This window comes from Tursiops truncatus, chromosome 13, assembly GCF_011762595.2.
Source record: "Tursiops truncatus isolate mTurTru1 chromosome 13, mTurTru1.mat.Y, whole genome shotgun sequence".
NCBI classification, from domain to species: domain Eukaryota; kingdom Metazoa; phylum Chordata; class Mammalia; order Artiodactyla; family Delphinidae; genus Tursiops; species Tursiops truncatus.
Genome location: NC_047046.1, coordinates 63133474 through 63155969, shown reverse-complemented (window position 1 = coordinate 63155969; position 22496 = coordinate 63133474). Strand labels below are relative to the sequence as shown.

At 37.9% G+C, this 22496-nt stretch overlaps 1 protein-coding gene across 4 annotated transcripts in view; it reads left to right on the top strand.

Moving 5' to 3' along the window:
- The window catches only part of SMAD2 (SMAD family member 2), a 103221-nt gene that overhangs the window by 18017 nt on the left and 62708 nt on the right, over positions 1-22496 (top strand). For all 4 annotated transcript variants that reach the window (XM_073790700.1, XM_073790699.1, XM_033837723.2 and 1 more), the window contains exon 2: positions 8824-9112. In XM_073790700.1, the coding sequence (XP_073646801.1) occupies positions 8877-9112 (236 nt within the window). In that variant the 5' untranslated portion in view covers positions 8824-8876. The remainder of the gene's footprint in view (positions 1-8823; positions 9113-22496) is intronic.

Here is a 22496-nt window from a genome sequence, read left to right as displayed (position 1 = left end):
ATTTTACAGAAAGTTTTCAGGTCCCCAAGAATACATCTTAACTCACAAGAAACATTTCTAACAGAAATCTAACAGAGAACCTGTTTACTCAGATTCTTCCTAACACTGGGAATCCCTTTCATTTTTGCTGCATATATAAAAGTTTAATTTTTATTCATTTTCCTAGGCTGAATTCTCATGGATGGATTAATTAAACTAAAGTTATAGGCACTTTTAGATAGAGTCTTGTTATATTTGCTTGTTCTGTCAGTTTTTGGCAAGGAACAGGGATCCCTCGTGTAACGGAGGAAGAGTTTTGTTCTAAGGATAAAATCGGTGTGGGGCTGAAACAGTGCCTGCGGAGCCCTCAAAATCCAAGCCTTCTCCGCAGGACTAGCTCTGCCTTGCTTGGGCGTGCTCTCTTGCCCTGACTACCCTCTCTTCTGAGCCTCTGCTGTATTTTCTGCTGCACCCTGGTTATGTGATGAACACAGTTACTTACGTAAAGCCATGTATTAATCCTGACCCTGTAACCTTAGCCTTCAGATTTGCTTCTGTTTCTGTGTTCTGAATAGGGATTAGTGCATCATTCCACAGTGCTCAGTTACATTGGTTAGTGGCCATTATTCTTGAATCCTCCTTTTCCCTAAACTGTCCACATCCACTTGGCCAATAACATGTGAATTGTTTCTGAAATCACTGAAGTAATACTAACATTAGCACTAACTTGTCTTCAGTTTTTTAAACTGGGCTGCCTCACTCTCCCCTCTCTCCTACCACGTTGCTTCCTTGTACTCTGAGTTCTAGTAATACCTACATTTTTTGGGGTAACTCCTAAAACGTTTCCTGTCTCTTGAAAACCTGCTGAACTTTCTGCCTGGTATTCTCTCTCTCTCTCTTTCTCTATTCGCACTTCCGCTGTGTGTTGCTTTTGTGATACCTCTCCCTTCCAAAGGTTGAATTAATAAGCATGTTCTCTGTGCTTGGATAAGACTGTCACATGGTATTGAGGTTTATATAGCTGGCTCCACTAGAGCGTGCTTTGTGACACAGAGTAGGAATTCAGCAGAGGTCAAAGGTAGCCAAATACACCTTTTGCTGCCTGGTAGTTGCAAATGTCTACTTTGGTGGATTATTACATGTGTTTGATGTAGTTTTTTGTGTTTGCTTTATTTTTTCAAGTTGTAGTTTCATATACTATAGTATTTTTAAATTATAGTATTTACTATAGTGTACTATAATGTATGGCATTTTTATATATACTTATTTATGTGTGTTGTTATAGCATCTCCCACTCTAGACAGCTTAATGGTGCTACCTGCTGTCAAGCTCTCGTTGCTGTTCTTTACTTATCTTACAGTTCCCTAACTGGGCAAACCTCACTTTCCCACCATTTCTGCTGTATTGCTAAAGAAAGTCACATAATCCTGCTTTTTGGCTCCTTTCAGATTTTTAGCATCTAAACCACAGTTGGGCTATCAGGGGTGCCAGGGCAGCATTGTTATGTGGAATTCCAGAGATGTCCCTATAAAAGGGTTACTATGGCCAAATAAATTTGTGAAATTTGGCATGCTATATTACCTCTTGTGGGAGACCCTTGGGACAGTCTTCCTGAATTGAGGTTGGGACCTGTTAATTGTTTTTCCCTTTTGAGGGGAATGAATATGATTATTAATTAGGTTGTGACCATTATTTTCTAGCAAACTGTACCAAGGCCTAAGTATCTTCAGTTTGGAAGACCATTTTTGAGAATGGTCTTTTGAGAATTCAAAGTCCTTTTTTGAGAATTATACTAACTTTTTTTTTTTTTTTTTTTAAAGTAAAGGTATACCTCTGTTGCAGCAACCTTGCCACCGCTGCCCCAGATAAGTTTGTGATTGGATGTCATTTGGGCTCTCACTGTTTGTTCTCAAATAATAAAAAAAAAGCCCTCCCACATCCACGGCCCTGTTCCCCAACATATACCTAGATGTGCTTGCAGAGGCTCCCCTCCAAGCTGTGGGCAGACACTTGTTGGCTTACTTAACATCCTTGGTCAATTGCCACGTCCTCCCTTCTGAAACTTACAGTATGCGTTGGCATATTGAAGGTCTGATAAGTTCTTAGATAAAGAAGTCCATTTAACTTTGCTTGTTTGAAACTTCTTAATGTATTTGTTTAGATGCTTTTTAATTTTTTTGAATTGTAATTTACATTGATAAATGCCCAAACTTTAAATTTTCAGTTCTGTGAGTTTTGATACTTGGGTACTCACATGTAATTACTTCTCAAAATAAGATAGAAAACAGTCTTATCACCCCAGAAAGGTATTTGTGCATCAGACCAAGCATTTCTCTGTGTGTCCCTCCCCTTTCCTGAGACAGTCATTTGACTTCTCTCACTGTATTAATTTCCCCAGTTGTTGCAAGTCATAAGTGGAATCAGTATATATTTTGAGTGTCTTTTTCCCAGCATGATTTTTTTTAACATCTTTATTGGAGTATAATTGCTTTACAATGGTGTGTTAGTTTCTGCTGTATAACAAAGTGAGTCAGCCATACGTATACATATATCCCCATATCTCCTCCCTCTTGCGTCTCCCTCCCTCCCACCCTCCCTATCCCACCCCGCTAGGTGGTCACAAAGCACCAACCAGCATGATACTTTTGAGATTCATCCATGTTGTGAAGTGTATCAGTAGCTCACTCATTTTTGTTCCTGAGCAGTATCCCATTGTATGAATATACCACAGTTGTTGGTTTTATTTTTTTCAGTTTTCTTGAGATTTGGGCTCTTTCCAGTTTGGGGCCATCATGAGTTATGGCTACTATGAACATTCTTGTATAAGTCTTTTTTTGTGAACTTAAGTTTTCATTTTTCTTGAATATGTCTAGGAGTGGAATTGTTGTGATATAGGGTAGATGTATGTTTAACTTTTTAGGAACTTGCCAGTTTTCCAAAGGCACTGTACCATTCATTTTACATCACATCAACAGGGTATGAGCATTTCCAGTTGCTCCATATGTCAGGCTGAATAATGGTCCCCAAAGACATCCAGGTCCTAGTCCCCAGAACCAGTGAATGTTATTTATATGGCAAAAGGGACTTTCCAGATGTGGTTAAGGATCTTGAGATGGGGAGATTATTGGGTAATATCTGGGTGAGCCCTAAATGTAATCACAAGTGTCCTTATAAGAGGGCAGATAGAGGGAGGTTTGACCTGAGATGGAGAAGGCAGTATGACAATGCAAGCAGAGATTGGAGTGATGTGCTTTGAAGGTGGAGGAATGGGGCATAAGCCAAGGAATACGGGAGACCACTAAAGGCTGAAAAAGGCAAGGAAGCAAATTCTCCCGTCAGACCCTCTGGAAGGAAACAGTCCTGAGTATACTTTGACTTTCTTGAATTCATTGAAACTCATTTTGGTAAATCTGTGGTGGTTTAAAGCACTGAGTTTGTGATAATTTGTTACAACAGGAATAGGAAACTAGTATATTCTACATCTTCACCAACATTTGACAGTGTCAGAATATTTTTAAACCATTCTAGATGGTGCGAAATGCATTGTGGTTTTAATTTGCATTTCCTGAAGATTGTTGATATTAAACACCTCCTAACGTGCTTATTGGCCATTCCTGTGTATCCTCTTTCATGCAATATCTGTAATTTGTCCTTTGCCTATTTTTTAAAAAATGGAGTGCACTTTTTTCTTTGACTTGCAGTTCTTTATATATTCTATATGGTAGCCCTTTATCTCAAATATTTATAGCAAATATTTTTTCTCTAGTCTGTGACTTACTCGTTCTTTAGTGGTGTCTTTTGGTAAGCAGGCATTTTAAGTTTTGATGAGGTTTGTGTTATTTATATTTCTTTTGTGGTTAGTGCTTTTTATGTCTTAAGGACATAAAAGTATTTTGTGTTTTCCTCTAAGAGTTAAGATTTTGCTTTCCTATTGAGGATGGTATAAGATAGTGCTTGAGGTTTACTATTTTCCATATTTTTGAAAAGCTGTTGAAAAAATGTTGAAAATAGATTGACTTGGCGCCTTGGTAGAAAATGAGTTGACTGTATATGTATGGGTCTATTTCTGGATGCTCTTCTATTTCACTATCTTTATTTTTCTTATGCCCACTCTATACTCTTGATTACTAAGGCTTTTTCAGTGAGTCTTGAAATAAGGTGGTATAAGTCCTCAAAAATCCTTTTTCTTTTTTCAAGCTTGGTTTTATTATTCTAGATCTCTTTTGTTCCATAGGAATTTTAGCATCAGCATATCAGTTTCTTTTTAAAAAATCCTGCTGGGATTTCAACAGGGATTGCATTTATATATCAAACTGGGAAGAATGGACATTTAAATAATATTGAGTCTTCCAGTCTATGAATATGGTCTCTCTTCATTTCAGTCTTCTTTCATTTACCTTAGCAATATTTTGCAGTTCTTAGTATAGAGGTCTTGAGTATCTTTCTTTAGATTGACCTATAGGTTTTTTTTGTTGTTGTTGCAGTTATAACTGGTATTTCTTTAAATTTCATTTTCCATTTGTTCTTTGCTTGTATGTAGAGATACACTTAATTTTGTATGTTGACCTTCTATCATGAAACCTTGCTAAATTCACTTCCTAATTTTACTAGTGTTTTTGTAGGTTCTGTGCAGTTTCCAATGAAGACAGTCATATCACCAGAGAATATACTTACTTCTTTCCAATCTTTATGCCTTTTATTTCTTTCTTGCCTTATTGTGCTGGCTGGAACATTCAGTGCATTATTGAATAGAAGTAGTGACAGTGGACATCCTTGTCGTATCCTCAGTTATAAGGGAAAGGGACTCAATGTTTCATCATTAGATATGTTGCTAGCTTTAGGTTTTTCATAGATGTCGTTTTCCAGAATGAAGAACTTCTTCCCCTTTTCTATTTCTAGTTCTCTGAGGGTTTTTAATCATGGATAGATATTAAATTAACATTGTCAAATGCCTTTTTTTTTTTCCCCTGCATCAGTTAAGAGAATCATAAGGATTTTTCTCCTGTATACTGTAAATGAGGTGCTTGATTTTTTTTTTTTTTTAACTGTTAAACCAGTTTTGCTCCTTGGGATAAACCCCACTTGGTGATGATGATGACTTTTTCTATATATGTTACTGGGTGTGATTTGCTAATATTTTGTTAAGGATTTTTCCTTCTAGTAGTAGCAGACCTTTGCTTTTTGTATTAGTGCAGGATCTTGGGCCAAAGACAGTTTCTTGCTCCTGGCCCATTGTCATATCGATAGCTTTGCTTTCTATTCATTCCTTAGCATCAGGGTATGTTTGTCTGCCACTGGTGGTGGCAGTGTTTCCTGTCTTCCTCTAGGGGTAGACTGTGGTTATGTTACATGGTGAAAGGCTTGTTTGTATGTGGGAGGTGGGCAAATAGGCTCTGCTCCCCCCACCCTCTCAAATAGTACACAGCTTTTGCTTTACTCTTCCCTTTCAGGCAGGGAAACTTTCCTTGGGCCCTGGGTGTGGGAGGCTTTCCTGCATCTCCCCTCCTGGTTGAAGGCTTTTGCTTCATGTTAGGTGCCACTTAAAGGGGAGGAGCTCTCTCCCTTCTCTTGCCCCATGCCGTTCTTTTTCAAGAGAACTCAGTTGAGAGCCTTTGAAAAGAGCTTGTGAATGAGTGCAGATTCCCCTTTCATCTGGGTTTTCACTGCCATCCTAAGTGACACTCAGCCATTATATTTTTATCTTTAATATTCAGCAGATTGACTACTGTATGTTTCCTTTCCATCTGTGGGTTGATATCTGCCATCATTTTTGAAATGCTTTTGGCCATTATCTCTTCTTAAGCTTTTTCTGCCCCATTCTCTCTTTTCATCTCCTTCTGGGACCCCAGTTACACTCCACTTAAACCCCAATTGACATTTGGTCTTGGATGTTCTGGGATTTTTTTCCACACTTTTTTTTTTTCTCTTCATGTTTCAATCTGGGCATTTTAATTTGGCCTGTCTTCAAATTCACAGCTTATTTCTGTCTGTTTTTAAATCCATCTAAAGAAATCTTTAATTTCTGATACTGTATTTTTCATTTTTAATGTTTCCCTGTGATCTTTTTTTTAATAGCTTCAATGTCTGTGATTAAATTCTCCATTTCATTATTCACGTTGTCTATCTCTTCCATCAGTTTTCATCATAGTTATTTTAAAGTATGTCTGATAATCCCCAAATCTAGGCCCTCTCTGATCTGATTATATTAATACTTCATCTTTTGACTTTGGTTTGCTACTCTTCTCTGTCTTGTAATTTTTGATTGAATGCTGAATGTTTGTGTAAAATCAGTACAGGTTGAAGTATATATTATCTACTTCCCCGAAATGGCCCATCATTTCTTGTGGGGCTAAGTCAACAAGATGTGTGCATAGTCAGCTAGTTCTGGGCTTATTTGCAACTTTATTTTGATTAGTTCAAGTGTCTTGAGAGTGGGATTAAGACTTTACTTTCTGTAAGATTTGTTGTCTTAGTGTAATTTCAGTTATCTCTTTATGCTTTGTATCTGAGCCATCAGCTTTCTGAACCGTGGTGACTTCTCTGCTTTACAGCCTAGCTACTGGTTTCCTCGTCATTCTGGAGTTCTTTTTGCTCTCTAGTCTTACCCCAGGCTTTTGTGCCTAGTGAGATCTCTCGGTACGAGTAATACCTTCCAGTGCTTTCTCTCAGCAGTCCTTTCCTACCCCAGCCTTGGTAGTTCAATTTCCAGAGTATCTGCATGGAAGTTTCTGTCTCAGCTGTCTTGTCCCACCTCAGCCCTTGGCAGCTGAATGTCTGGAGTCTCTTGGATTGATTTCTCTCACATCTCACCACCACCCCTCCCCCTACCCCCTCCCCAGGGCATTTGAGGAAGATCCTAAGCTTCTTAGCGTATCTTTTAGCTTTCCTGCCCTGTCTTCCAACCTTTGCCATATTTTGGCCAACTCTTGGTGCAGACCTGTGGGATTGAGCGGTTGAGTGGTGCAGACTTGCTCTGTGGAATCCTTGGAATTCTAATGTCTTGTCAGCCTACATGTTACTGTTAAAATGTACTAAAATTTAGGCTGATTTCTCCTTACCTTCACTGTGGTGGGATTATTCCTCCTTAGCCACTCTACCAGGAAAGAGACCATCTGTGGGCCCCTCTTCTATCAAGACTCAACACTTTCTGGAATTTAGTTTCACTTAGGTTTCTTTGCATCTTAAACTTTCTGATGGGTTCAGAAAAACCATGATTTTATAGCTTTTCTGTCTTGTTTTGATTGTTAGGGTGAAAGTGATGGTCTATTGTGACTCTGTATCTCCTGATTAGAAGTGGAACTCCTTCATGGAATACTTTCTGATATATAATCTGGCAAATACCTGATAAAGTTTGTTATTTCACTTCACCCTAGTTGATTTTACACCGTATTTCTCAGAGCTAGGTTTCAAAATGTTTTCCATTCTTCTCAAATCTGAACTCTCCAGTTCTGTCCTCAAGTGGTAAATTATCTTATCTCTTACTTTGAGATTAAAGCCATTGACATTAAATTTTAATTGGGCTGGTGGAAAGTGTGGGAAGAATTTGTAGTAGGTGCTTAGAAAACTAGGCAAATGAAAAACTAACATAATTAGCTCTGGGGAAAGGAAAGAGTTGTACAAAAAAGGAAACATGATTATACAGTAGTAGTTATACAGTAGTAGTTAACTACTAATCTCATCAGGTACAAAACTACCTGGGAGATAATTATTTTTAAGCTTGGAGGAAAGCAAGTGGTCGTGGTGTAAATCCTCATTTTCTGTAGAAAAATCGCTAGATATATCTAAACTTGCTATTTCAAGGGATACCATTACTGAGGTATAAATAGCAAGAATAAAAGTTAAAAGGTTCTCTTGGTGTGAGAAGAGGAGCTATATTTGACTTTACTCACTATGCATGTTGTTACTTAGATATAAATGGAAATATTTTTTAAAAGAGGCTTAATTAAAAATCTTCTCAAGGGGTGGTAAAAGTGAACCAAATCTTTTTATCACAGACTCTCTGTACCTTTATTTCTTTATTTTTATATTTTTTAACTCTTTGTTTTTTTCTTTGGCTGCTTTGGGTCTTCGTTGCTGCGCACGGGCTTTCTGTAGTGGTGGTGAGCGGGGGCTACTCTTCGTTGCGGTGTACGGGCTTCTCAGTACGGTGGCTTCTCTTGTTGCGGAGCACGGGCTCTAGGTGCACAAGCTTCAGTAGTTGTGGCGCACGGGTTTAGTTGCTCCGCGGCATGTGGGATCTTCCCAGACCAGGGCTCGAACCCGTGTCCCCTGCATTTGCAGGCGGATTCTTAACCACTGCGCCACTGGGGAAGTCCCTATGTCTTTATTCTTCTTGTTTACTTCACACTTCATGCCTTTTCCCTTGTTATAACTTTACATTTTACTTTATGATACTTGGTTATGAAACTTTAAAACTTTGGGGATATTGAGCTTGTAAATTTTTAAAAATATTTTTGTTACGTGTTTTGAGAATAGATTGAAATTCTAAAAAGTGAGGAAAACTTTCTTTTGGTGAAGATATTTTATTGATACTAAGTTAAAAATAAAGTAGTATGGGTAGTGATAAACTTGTCCAGTGTTGATAAAGATAAAAGATTTTACTTGCAAAATTATTATATTTGTCCACTTATAACACTGTCTTGTTTTTAGAAGGATTTGTTTCCACAATTCATTTAAATTATTAAAGTCATTTTCAGGGGTGAAAAAGATAACTTCTGAATGTCTGTTGTGAAAGAAATAATTTGAATTTCTATTGTATTCTGTAATTTGCTTTTGATACTATGTTGAAACTAGTAGTTGATTGTAAAGTTAGCTTCTAAATTATCCTTTCCATATCTTTTCTAGGTTAGATTAAGGAGGATATTTTCTTAGAGTGGATCGCTGCCTTTGGTAAGAACATGTCGTCCATCTTGCCATTCACTCCACCAGTTGTGAAGAGACTGCTGGGATGGAAGAAATCAGCGGGTGGATCTGGAGGAGCAGGTGGTGGAGAGCAGAATGGACAGGAAGAAAAGTGGTGTGAGAAAGCAGTTAAAAGTTTGGTGAAGAAGCTAAAGAAAACAGGACGATTAGATGAGCTTGAGAAAGCCATCACCACTCAAAATTGTAATACTAAATGTGTTACCATACCAAGGTAAGTGTTGTTAGATCAGAAATTTGATGGCCATACTGTTGAAAATTGCTTAAAGGAATCTGAAGGGAAGTTATTGAAATTTTGTTACTTTCAAGTGACCTGTCAATAGTGATTATTAAAATATGACAGCTATTTTTAACCTGTCGTATTAATTTTGTTTAACTCGTTAAGACTTGTTTATTTTACAAAGCATTTTCTTGAACAGTGAGAAGGTTTAATCAAGCAAAATAAAATACTTAGATTGTATTTTTATCTTCACTGTCTTCATTTACCTTCATTGCCTAAATGCTTCATTGTATGTTATCCTAATTTCTGTGATTGAATGACATTTGAATAAAGATTCAAAGATTTTTCTATCACCAGTGCAGTAGTGACTGACAGTTTTCGCCTCCCTTGGTCAAAACTTCAGTAAGGAGTGAACAGAGGCTGCTAACATTGTGATGAATTTTGTATTGTTTTTGCTTGAGTTGCAGCACTACTTCTAACAAAGAACAGTATGTGAGACAGCTTCCTAGGTGTCATAGGTGGTCAGAACCTGTCTTGAAGACCTACCTCTTGTATGAGAAGGACCTGTTACTTAAGAGGTTGAAGTTTTATTAGTGTAAATTTAATCATTTACAGATCAGTACCACTGTCAGAAATACTGTTTTTTAACATAAAGTAGCAAGTGGTTTTTAAGTGTTTTAATGTGTACTACTATAGTTGTGCATATTACAGGGTTTGCGGGAGTGTCAGTTTATAGCATTTTCTAAAAATGATTGTTTTCAGTGTCATACACATAGGCTAGCATATGGCACGTAAAACCATTCTACTTGACACGTTTCTAATGAGTTTTGGGAAATACACTCTGGATGCTTGTTGATAATAGATCCTAATAACACCAGCCTGTCTGCTTGCAAATACTAGGAGTAGAATGTTTCCTCCCTTGTTTGGTAGGTTAATTATCCATTTCTTTTACCTCACTTGTTTCATGTATTTCTTAAATAAGAGTCACTTTTCCTGGTATATTCTTTCATTTTAGAAATGTTTATGAATGCCTGCTGTGTACAAGGCACTGGTTTTAGGCACATGGGATAGATACAGTATGAACAAAACTCAAAGTTCCTGCCCTCCTCAGGGATAGATGTACACAGTAAACAAGTGGACAGATTAATCTAATTGGAGATGGTAATGAGTACAAAGAAAACAACGACTGAGGGGTAAAACTGCTTTGGATTGGATTGTGACACTTAATCTGAGCTTTGAGAAGTAGCAGCTAGCTGAGGGAGGTCTTCTAGGCAGAGGAAGGAGTGAGTGTAAAGATGCCAAGTCAGGATATAGCTTATTGTATTGGAGGACTTACTGTATCGCAGTAGAGATGGCGTGATACAAAATGAGTACAAAACTTGGAAAGGGTCAGATCATAGAGGGCATCGTAGGGCAGTTTGAATTTTAGTGTCAATGTAATAGAAAGCAAATAAAGATTTTTAAGTGGATTTTCAGATTTTAATCCTTTTCTCTTTTCCTCGGTACGTGGGCCTCTTACTCTTGTGGCCTGTCCCATTGCGGAGCACAGGCTCTGGACTTGCAGGCTCAGTGGCCATGGCTCACGGGCCCAGCCGCTCTGTGGCATGTGGGATCTTCCCGGATCGGGGCACGAACCCGTGTCCCCTGCATCAGCAGGCGGACTCTCAACCACTGCGCCACCAGGGAAGCCCTTAATCCGTTTTTAAAGAATTTTTTACATTTATATTTTTACAAAGATCATTCTGGCTGCCGGACACACGTGGTTGGAGCTGGGGGTGGGTAGTGGTGTAGTGGTGTGTGTGTGCATGTGTGTGTGTAGTAGACTGGTGTGGTATAGTGGTCTGCAAGCGGGGAAATGAGGAGGCTATTGAAGCAGTCCAAAACAGAGATGCCAGAGGTTGGGCTGGCATGGAGGCTGTGCTGCCACCAGAAGTGGATGGATTTGGTTGGAAGTTGAACTGACAGGACTTGCTAATGAATTGGTTAGTAAGTCAGGTTTTTTGTGTTCACTTTTTATTGTATAGTGCCTGGTATTTCAGTTCAGTAAACATTTATAAACATACAGTCTTTGCTCTTGAGTTGCTTACTTCCTAGTAAGGGAGGTAAACTTTAAAAAATAAGAAAGATAATTTCATAATGTGCAGGAGGTGTTCTGAAAGATGTATGCTTAGGGAGCTGTTTGCAAAGTGGGGACCCTTCCCTGCTCTGCGGCTTGTGGAAGGTTTCCTCCTGGAGAAAGATTGGTGCCTGAGTTGGGTGGAGGTAAAGGAGGAGTTTAGTCAGGATAAGCTCCATTCATCCAGAGTGGCCCTGGGGTGTTGAGAGGACTGGTGATGGGGGTCCTGGGAGTGCCAGGTGGGAGGTGGGATATGGCAGGACTCAGAGGCTGTGTGGTAGGGAGGAAGCACCACATCCTGCGCGCTGGGGGGTTCACACTGAACATGAGTGTGATTGAGTGATGGGGGAGTTGTCAAAGAGTCTTAGGTAAAGAAGTGAGGAAAATGGTTGTGAGACTGTCAGGAGTGGAGGCAGGGAGACCAGTTAGTATGTTGTCTCCTCATCCAAGGGAGCTGTGTGATCCAGGAAGACGGGGGGCCATGCTTTTGCACAGCTTCATCTAGGGCTTCGGTGCCAGTGCGGTGAGGTTGTTGGCAGAACAGAACTGAGAGGAGAGTCATGCAGTCCTGTCTCTTAAGGAGATACAGTAGGAAGCAGCCTCATGATGGAAATGTATATAGGCCTTCTGTTTAAACTGTAGAAGTCCCTTTAGTCGAATTTCTTTTCCTTATTTTCCAGTCTTCATTTTACAGTCTAGTTTTTAGAGATTGTTTTTCGTATTCTAGGGCTTTTTCATCATTTAAAGATTTTTTTCCCTGCACTTTTACCTGAGTAATGAAAGTGAAGTGGTGCTTGTCCAGTATCTTGTTTTTCACTCTTTAAAAGTTCCTTGAAGCTTAGAAACTTGCTTGTCTAATTTGGTGGTCTTTTTTTTTTTTTTAATATTTCAAGAAATGTAGATTTGTTAATATTGGCTGTTTATCAAAAACTTTAAGTTTCTTGCACTATATTCTGGAGCCATATATTTTATAAAGTTTGTTTTTAATAATAGAACAGTTATATTGTGTCAGATTATTAGTCACCTCTTAACTACTAAATGTATTTAAACATTCAGTCAACTCTTAATTATATAGACTGTAAAAGGTGGGGAATGGGTGTGGAAAGGGTCCATTATAGAGGAATCCAAACCCTAGCTTAAGCAAAATTATTTAAAATGTAATTCATGGTGGATTTACTGTAAGCTTATTAACTTAAAATTGCAAATAAGTTGTCAATAAAATACCTTAACGTATTGATGTACTCATCACGTATTAATGAACATGAAACATAAATTACTTAATTTTTTAAAATGACAAATGTTTTCTGTTTAAAAATCCCTGTTTCATTGACTCTTCTTAACAGTTTCCTTTCCTCCAACCCCCATCTTCTAATGTTAGAGTGGGACTAAATTGCGGCTAGAAACATAGTCCTGACTTTATATCCCTCCCATCCCCCTCACATAATTAACTCTGCCTTCATTGCTTTGTCTCTGAAGGGATAGAAGCTACTACCCATATGTGTCACTGCTTCCTTCCTACTGTTTTATGTGGTGACACAAAGTGATTCATGGGTAGATCTTAACCTATTAAGCTACAATGAGCTGAATAGTATAAAGTTTCATGAAGCTTTTCCATCTCAATTTTTTGAGACTAACAAATGGAGGACAACTCAGTCATAAAATCAGAATGGCAATTGATGTTTAGGTAATGAATCAGTCAGAAGAAAAAAAAGTGACTTTCAGTGCATTTAATCTACAGTAAAGCAAAATCCAAACAGCAGTGGGGATGGAGAGCTTGTAAAGTTTAAAACAAGTGGCTGTGAGGTCTGAAATGCCAATTTGATAATATCCGTTGTACATAAATGAAGAATTTATTTTCATAAACATATATTATAAGGGCTTTCCTAAGGTGGTACTTTGACCACATAATTACATTTTGATCTTTCATCTTAAGGAAATAATCAGGAATATGGTCCAAGATTTCTGGTGTTCATTTCAGCATTGTTTATAATAGCAAAGAATTAGAGAAACCCAATCCTAACCCACAGTTTCCTTAACTGTAATAATAAAGGAAACTTAACCCAACTCATTTTATACCAGAATTGAAAATGAATAGTAAAAGTAAAGTTTATATCAATCTTACTCATAAAAACAAATGCAAAAATTATAAATGAAAAAGCTTGAATTATAAAAATAAAACCACAAAATCATGACTAGGTAAGGTTTATTGCAGGAATGCTAGTATGATTCACCTACAGGAAATCCATTAATGTAAGATACTCTATTCATATTTATGAACACTCTGATCTTGGTGGATCTAGAAAGAGCTTTCTATAAAATTCAGTATTCATGTTAACAAATTAGGAATAGGAATTTTCTTAACTTGATAAAGCAATACTTCCAAAAATGTTAACACTTAATCTTGAAACTTTAGAGAGAAATACATCAAATTGTTAATAGTGATTATTTATGGATTACCTAAAAAAAGAAATGTCCTGTAATTTTTCCGTAATATTTATCTATGAAAGTATGTTTTACTTTTGCAGTCAGCATAATCAAATTTTTTTTATGGTTTGTTTTACTTTATTTTTTTTTAATAATTTTTTAAAATTTATTTTTATTTATTTTTTGACTGTGTTGGGTCTTTGTTGCCGTGCGCGGGCTTTCTCAAGTTATGGCGAGCCGGGGCTGCTCTTCGGCGCGGTGTGTGGGCTTCTCATTGCGGTGGCTTCTCTGGTTGCGGAGCACGGGCTCTAGGCATGCGGGCTTCAGTTGTTGTGGTTCACGGGCTTAGTTGCTCTGTGGCATGTGGGATCTTCCCGGACCAGGGCTTGAACCTGTGTTCCTAGCATTGGCAGGCGGATTCTTAACCACTGCACCAGCAGGGAAGCCCAATTAAATGTTTAAAAAGAACTTTTGGGCAATACTTAGACTATTCTTGGCTTTGCTTTTTTACCCTTTAAATTAAGTCAATTTTTCTGTTAAAGGGCAGTTATATTTTCATTTTCTTAACATTCTAATAAATGTCTTTATATTTTTTCCTTCAAAAAGTATGTTTCTTAAAACAAAGTAGTATGTGTACATGATTCCAAATTCAAACACAGATTATACAGTGGAAAAATGTGTCCCTCCCACTCCTGTTGTCACCTGTCTCCTCACCTAGTTGTATTACTAGTGTCTTATATATCCTTACAGGATATGTTTCTTGTTAATACTGTTGCTAACATTTGGATTTTGTTTTCCATCTTCTAAATTTTTAAATATCAGAGTAATTGAAATAAACTTTATGCAGATGGTCAACTTTTACTTTTGATTTTGTATTACTACCCCTTTTACTTCTCTGGATAACCCAGGAAGAATTAAAGAGAAGTCTTTTAAAACCAAACTGTAGTATCCTTCAGTTCTTCTTAAATTAGTGTTTTTTTGTTATTTCAGAAGAGAATAATTCTCTCTCCCTCGTTCACACATAGAAATAGACTGTGTGTGGGGGTGTGTGTGTGTATGAGATAATATATATGGAATACTATGACAGAAAGAACTCTGAAGTTTGATGACTTGTTTTTGAGTCAGCTTCTTCAGTACTGATGAATGTGAATCCTGAGGCATGTGATTATACTTTTGACTGTTTCTTCATCTGTGAAACGGGTGGTACTATCTGAGTTCTTTCACAGTACTATTTTTGGGTCCTTTGAAATAATGTTAAGTTTAGTTTGTAAGCTATAAAGCACTACAGCCATGAATATGATTTGTTTGAAATTTTCACAGATATTCCATGTCTTCATTTTCCTTCCAGGTTTTCTAAAAGAACTCACATTAAATTGTATTGTCTATCTTTGCTTAGTAAACATTTCTGCCAGACAGCTATCATAATTTAGTATAACATTTATTTATAAAATCAGTTCATCAAAGCAATGAAACATTTTATAAATGCAAACTAGAACTTTGAGATTACCAGCCTCAGCATCCAACTTGTCATTTTCTTTCTATATGTTCTGTGTATAAGTTGTGAAGGCGCTTGTAATGAGCACTTCACTATGGTCCTGTGAAACACAATTTGAAGGACACTTTGCTAAGACCCTTAACCTTTATGTGGTGCCTACATTTACAGTTCTTTTTTTTGAGGGAGCTCATGCTCTAGGACCCTGGTGCTCAGAGCCCTTTTGTGTATATAATATATTCTTTGGTAGGGCATTTTTATCATTTACCTTATCAGGGAAAACATCCAACTGCCCTAGGACCTAGGTTCCTTTATAAAATTATAGGATTATTACCCAGGTTAATTAATATATAATTTTAAATTTAACGCTCGATGCAACAAGCGTCATCCCCACTTTTCTTGTCCCATTCACGTAACGTATTGGCTTTAAAGAATTCATTTCTCAACTTAGAATCAACCTAGCTAAAATAATAAGCATTTAAAAAATTATAACCATCTTTTATTTTCTCAGCATCTTTGGTCTCTTTCCAGTCTTATCTGGAACCATTTCAGTTTGCCCAGACTATGTGACTAACCACATTCTAGGAAGATCATTATTATTGGGGACAACATTTAACTATATTGTTTGCTCCTTCTCCTGCCTGTCTTGTAGTAGAGTGTTTCCAGGCCTATGTCGTCCCCGCTGGTAATACAAGTAAATGTACCACTACCATCTAAGGCAGGGGTCCCCAACCCCCAGGCCACGGACTGGTACTGGTCCATGGCCTGTTAGGAACGCGGCCGCACAGCAGGAGGTGAGCGGTGGGTGAGTGAGCGAAGCTTCATCTGTATTTACAGCTGCTCCCCGTTGCTCGCGTTACCGCCTGAGCTCCGCCTCCTGTCAGATCAGCGGCAGCATTAGATTCTCATAGGAGTGTGAACCCTACTGTGAACTGCGCCTGTAAGGTATCTAGGTTGCATGCTCCTTAGGAGAATCTAATGCCTGATGATCTGAGGTGGGGCTGAGGCGGTGCTGGGGAGCGGCTGCAAATACAGATTATCATTAGCAGAGAGGTTTGACTGCACAGAGACCATAATAAATCAACTGCTTGCAGATTCATATCAAAACCCTATCAGTGTCAAGTGAAAACAAGCTCAGGGCTCACACTGATTCTGCATTATGGTGAGTTGTATAATTATTTCATTTTATATTACAGTGTAACAATAATAGAAATAAAGTGCACAATAAACGTAGTGTGCTTGAATCATCCTGAAAACACCTCCCCCACCCCCCTACCCCGGTCTGTAGGAAAACTGTCTTCCACAAAGTGGTCCCTGGTGCCAAAAAGGTTGGGGACCACTGATCTAAGGGACCTGAAATTGACAGTACCACACATAGACTGTGAAGATGAAAAATAGTAGTAAAACACCAGTTTAGGATATTCTTCAATCTTGTGTTAAATCTTACCTGGTAATTGGACTGAAATGACTGTGTCCCACATGTCTCTTATACTCTGATCTTTACATTCTTTTTGTTTTTCCTCTTTCAGTTCGGATGTTTTCTATTGACATAAGTTTGAGTTTACTGCTCCTGTTTTCTGCTATGTTCAGTCTTCTGTTAAACATATCCAATAAGTTCTTAATTTAAAATACTATATTTTTCATTTTTAGTATGTTCCTTTGATATTATAGATTCTGAATCTCTATTCTTCACCTGTTTTTTCTATTTTCTGAATTTTCTTTAATATATTTATAGTAGTTATTTTATAGTCCCTGTCATCTCTAATATCTGGATCATCTTTAGGTCTGCTTCTGTTATTGTCCGTTCATTCTTTTGATTATCATCACATTTTCCTGCCTCTTCATGTGCTGTGTAATTTTGATTGTACGCCATATATTGCATACAAGAGAATTATAGATGCTGCAAATGATGCTTTCCCCTGTCAGGTAGATAGGCTGATCACCTTAATCTTCTCAGGGGTTGAGCAGGGTTGAGGCTTGGTTGCCATTTTAATTTGATTTAGTCTACACTGGCACGTACCTTTTCTGCAAATAAGATTCTCCTGGGATTTTGCTTAAAAGCCTGGCAGGTCTCTGTCCTCCACTCCCTCAAACACTGTGGGAGATTCACTTCTACTCTTCTTCCATAGCTTGAGTTTGGCTCTTGGGCCTCCTGCTGCTTGCATTTTTAAAATCAGGCAGATGTCTTTGAGGAAGGAGAATCTTGTGATTGTCAAATGTTTGACTGTGTTATTTCCTTCAGTTGAGTTTTTCTTCCCAGACCGAGCCTGATGCTCAGCGTGTACCTAGAATCTGCAGGTGACCCCAGGGAAGGAAATGACAGACAGTCATCAGTTCACCAGAAAGTGTTCTCGCTTCTCGCAGTCTTTGTTCATTTGGATCTCATTACTTTAATAGCTCTCCGTTGTCTTTGAATAAGTATTTTTTGTTACTTTTTTCCCCCTAGTTGTTGCAATAGGGAACATTAGCCTGCTATGACCTGCTTATGTCTTACGTGGAAGCAAAATTGTAACAGCTTTTGAAAGTGGGACTCTTCTGGTATTTATTCAGAGACCCGAAATTGGAGAACAACTGATTGCAAGTAACCTACACTGAGAATTGAGGTGCTATACCATTCATGCAGGACTTGCAGAAAGGATTAGCTGAGACAAGTATTTGCTACAGGTAACCCATCACTGACCTCTGAGCCATGTAAATAAAATATAAGAGTTTGTGGAAGGGATCCCATGTGAAAAATTGGGAGCGAGTAGGGTATGCTGTGGCATTTCCCCTTTCTTTATCCAAATTGAGGGGCTTCAGGGAACTTCTCAGTTTGACATGAGGTTTGGGAGATAAATAGACTGGTACCTGACTGTCATCTGAAAAAGGCTAAAAAGTGAGAGAGCAGCTGGAGCTTCTCCTGCATCAGTAGAATGAAGGCAGGGCACTGTTGGAATGGTCTGCACGTTCAGAGTGCAGTGCATCAAAGGTGCAAGAATTTTCCCATGGGCCAGGTGGACTTTACTAAGGTAGTTGAAGTTGACTTGTCTTGAACAGATCAAGAGGCTCAACTTGGAAAGTCAGAGTGACCCAAGCCAAACAGCCAGAGAAATTCCTGCAACAGGAACTAACTACAGGGAAGAGGCTGCATTTGGGCTTCTGACCTTATAAGTCTGTTCCCTCGTCCCCTAAAACCCCCTCTTCGTGATGTTCCAGAACCTACAGGGCCCTTAGAGGTAACAGCTAGAGAGTCCTGGAAGAGGTGAAATTAGCAAAATTGAATGAGAGAATAAAGTTTTGATTTAGATCAGGGTAGTAAAATTTTAATTTCTGCAAAGACGTTTATTGTGTTATATATATATAATCTATTTGGGTGTGACTAGAACAGCCATGGGATCTTTCTGAAATTTTACGCAGAAAGGAGGAAAACAGTTTGACAGGAGCTTGCTTGAGGGTAATGATATGGGAAGACTCAACAAATCCAGCTTTTTAAATAAGCTGTCTGTATTCTCCTTTTGAAAACTTGGGAATCCAAATTTAGTGGTGCTGGGGACAGGTAGACTATATGGGGAGAATGGCGGAATGTTACATACATCTGCATGAAGTATGTAGCATTTTTTTTTTTTTTTTTTTTTTTTTTTTGCGGTACGTGGGCCTCTCACTGTTGTGGCCTCTCCCGTTGCAGAGCACAGGTTCTGGACGCGCAGGCTCAGCAGCCATGGCTCACGGGCCTAGCAGCTCCGCGGCATTTGGGATCTTCCCGGACCGGGGCACGAACCCGTGTCCCCTGCATCGGCAGGTGGACTCTCAACCACTGCGCCACCAGGGAAGCCCAGGACTTGAAATATTTTGAGCAACTATTTTTAGAATTGATATTTAAATCTTTTCAATGATAGGGACTATTTTATTTGTGTGGGAGATATTTTGTTATTTTTCAAAGGCAGTAGAAACATCTAGCAAGATCTCAAAGTGTGTTTTCAACATAACTTTAAAGGGAAAGGTAAAAAATTTTTCAATCACCACTTGGTCCTTTCTTCTGCTTCTAAAAAGAGCTGTTCCAAACCAAAGAAGAAGAGTATCAGTTTTATCTTATTGGACTCTATGGAAATTTTAGTGTCTCCCCGTATTTTAATTTGGGAGTAGCTCTACTAATTTCCTTGTCCAAAGCGTTTTTTTTTCCCTGAGAAATTATAACTCTTACAGTGAAATCTCTAGTTTTTATAATTAAGCACATTCTATAGTGCTTTACTTATCAGAAATTCTATACCAAAGTTATTGTTTTAATTTTGTCTTGCTATGTTTTTATTTTTAGTAAACTATATAAGAGACAGAATAGTGTTGGTAATTAAGAATGCAGCCTCTATCCCCGCCACTTGCTAGCTGTATGACCTTAGACATGTCACTTCATCTCTGTGCTTCCATTATCTCATTTGTCAAATGGGGTAACTGCCTAAATTGTGGGTTATTGGAAGATTAAGTAATTCAGTATGTGTAAGGACTTAGTGCTATGCTTGAAATATAGTAAGTGCTTAATCAGTGTGAACTATATGTGGGGTGGATCCCTCCCCAAGTTTGATTTTGATGTGAGACTGATGAAGCCAAACATGTAATGAAAGGGCATGAAAAAGATTATTGTTCATATGATAAGGCTTTCTGGGGAAAGCAGGGCAGGCTCCCAAACTGGTCCAAAAATTACTTGAGAAAGGAGTGACAGGAGACATGGGGCTGGGGTGATAATTCCTGCACTCCTGTGTGTGCCCAGACTTGCCTGGTTTAAAATTCTCACCCGCCCCAAGGGCTTCCTTATCAGCTTGCTCAGATTTGAGGCAGAGGGGATGAGGACATGATGGGACTCGAAACTCTTAGCAGTCACATATCAAGAATGGAGTCAGATTCCTCATTAAACTCAATAAGGATAATTGAAAAGTAAACCACACCTAGGTGCATCATAGTCAAACCCATGAAAGAGAAAGTCTTGAAAGCAGCCGTGAGCAATGACATGTTATATACCTGGGAACGATGATGTGAAGGACAGGTGACCTTTTGCAGAAGCGAGAGGGTCAGAAGATTATAAAATGATATCTCTGAGGAGCCATAACCATAAATGTGTATCTACTTAATAAAAAAAGCTTCAGAATACATGAGTGAAACTGGATAGAATTAATGGGTCAAAATGACAAAAAATTGTGGTAATAGTTGGAGAGTTCAATTAGACCAAAAAAGTAAGTAAAGGCATAGAAGACCTAAATCTAAAATCAGTATAATAACAGTCTTTTCAAGTACTCTTGGTAACATCACCAGGAAAGACTATTTGCAGGGCACAAATCTCAATAAATTTTAAAAGATTGAAATCAACAGAGTATGTTCTCTGCCAACAGTAGAACAAAATTAGAAATTAATACCAGCAAGACATATTAAAAATGGAAGTTATCATAATTCTTTGACCCATGGGTCATTTAGAAGAGAACCATGAGCAAAATCAGAATATATATCAAACTAAATGATAATCAAGTTATACCATATCAAATAAGTGGGATGCAGCTAAAGCAGTGCTTAAAGGGAAATTTATAGCTTTAAATAATTATACTAGAACAGAAAAGTTATCTAAGACGTCACCTAGGGAACTATGAAAAAGGTCAAAGAAAATGGAAAGTAAGTAGAAGGAAGAAATAATAAAAATAAGAGCAGAAAATCAATGATTAGAAAAGAGACAACAGAGGTGATAAATCCAAAAGCTGATTATTTAGAAAGATCAATAAAATTGAATAAACTCCTATAATGCTGATGGAGAAAAAAAAGAGAGCGCCCATAACCATAAATTAGCTATGTATGAAATGAAAGAGATATTATCATGCTAGATCCTACAGACATTAGAAGCATACTATGGATATATTTTAAACAACTTTATGTCAACAATTTGTAATAGTCAAATTTCTTTAAAAACATGTTACCCTGGCTGGTGCAAGAGGAAGTGGAAGATTTGGATAGCCCTATAATCAATTAAAGAAATTGAATTCATAATCAAAATCTTTCCCACAAAAAAAACTCCAGGTCCAGTTGGTTTTACTGGTAAATTCAAGCATTTGAGCAAGAAACAACATCAATCGCATAGAAACTCAGAAAAACAGAGTTATTTTATGAGGTCAATATAACCCTGATAACAAAACCTGACAAAGATGGCACCAAAAGGAGAAAATTTAGAGATTGATACTTGTCATGAACATAGGTTTAAAAAGTTGTTAACAAAACATATACTCCAGCAGTATACAAAGAGGACATTATGATTGAGTGAGATTTAGCTCAACAATGCAAGGTTAGTTTATAATATTCAAAAATTAATCAGTGTAATGCACAGCACTAACAAAGGAGAAAAACAGTGTTGATCGCTTTACTTGGTTAGAAGCATTTAACAAAAATTCATCCATTCATGACAAACACTCCCAGCTAATGAGAAATGTAAAGACGTTTCCTCAGTTTGATAAAGGACATTTAAGAAAAACTGATGGCTTAAGAATATACTTACTCACAAAATAATATGTTTTCCCTAAGATCAAAAGTAGGACAAGGATGTCCATTCTTGTGCCTTCTTCAATTCATTATTTTAATAGAGGACCTAGCCAGTGCAGTGAGGCAGGAAAATGAAATATAAGAGGCATAAAGATCTGAAAGAATGGGTCAAAACTCTTGCTTTTTGTAGATGATATGATTATGTAAGAAACCTTAAGGAATCTACAAAAACAGTCACTAAAGCAAACAAGTAAATTTAGCAAGGCTTCATCTTACAAGATCAGTTGTATTTTCATAAATATTAACAGCAGACAAATGGAAGTAATATTAAGAAAACAATTCTATGAATAGTAGCACCAATAAAATACCTAGGAATACATTTTTTTTTTTTTTTTTTTTTGTGGTACGCGGGCCTCTCACTGTTGTGGCCTCTCCTGTTGTGGAGCACAGGCTCCGGACAGCGGCCATGGCTCACGGGCCTAGCCGCTCCGCAGCATGTGGTATCTTCCCGGACCGGGGCACAAACCCGTGTCCCCTGCATGGGCAGGCGGACTCTCAACCACTGCGCCACCAGGGAAGCCCCAGGAATACATTTTTTTAAAGACATAAGATCTGTACACTGAAATTTCAAAACCTTAATGAGAAAAATTAAAGAAGACTAAACAAATGGGGAGAGAATTCTTCTCATATAGCCAGATACGCTTTTATCAGACTTAGACTCCCTAGATAACAATTATAAACTCTGCATAAAATAAAAAGAAAAAAAATAAGGCACTAGAGAATGAACAAACAAAATAGACATTTTGAAGGAGATTTGACCCTTGGAAGAAGCAAGTGACATGAGGTGAATTTTCTGTTCT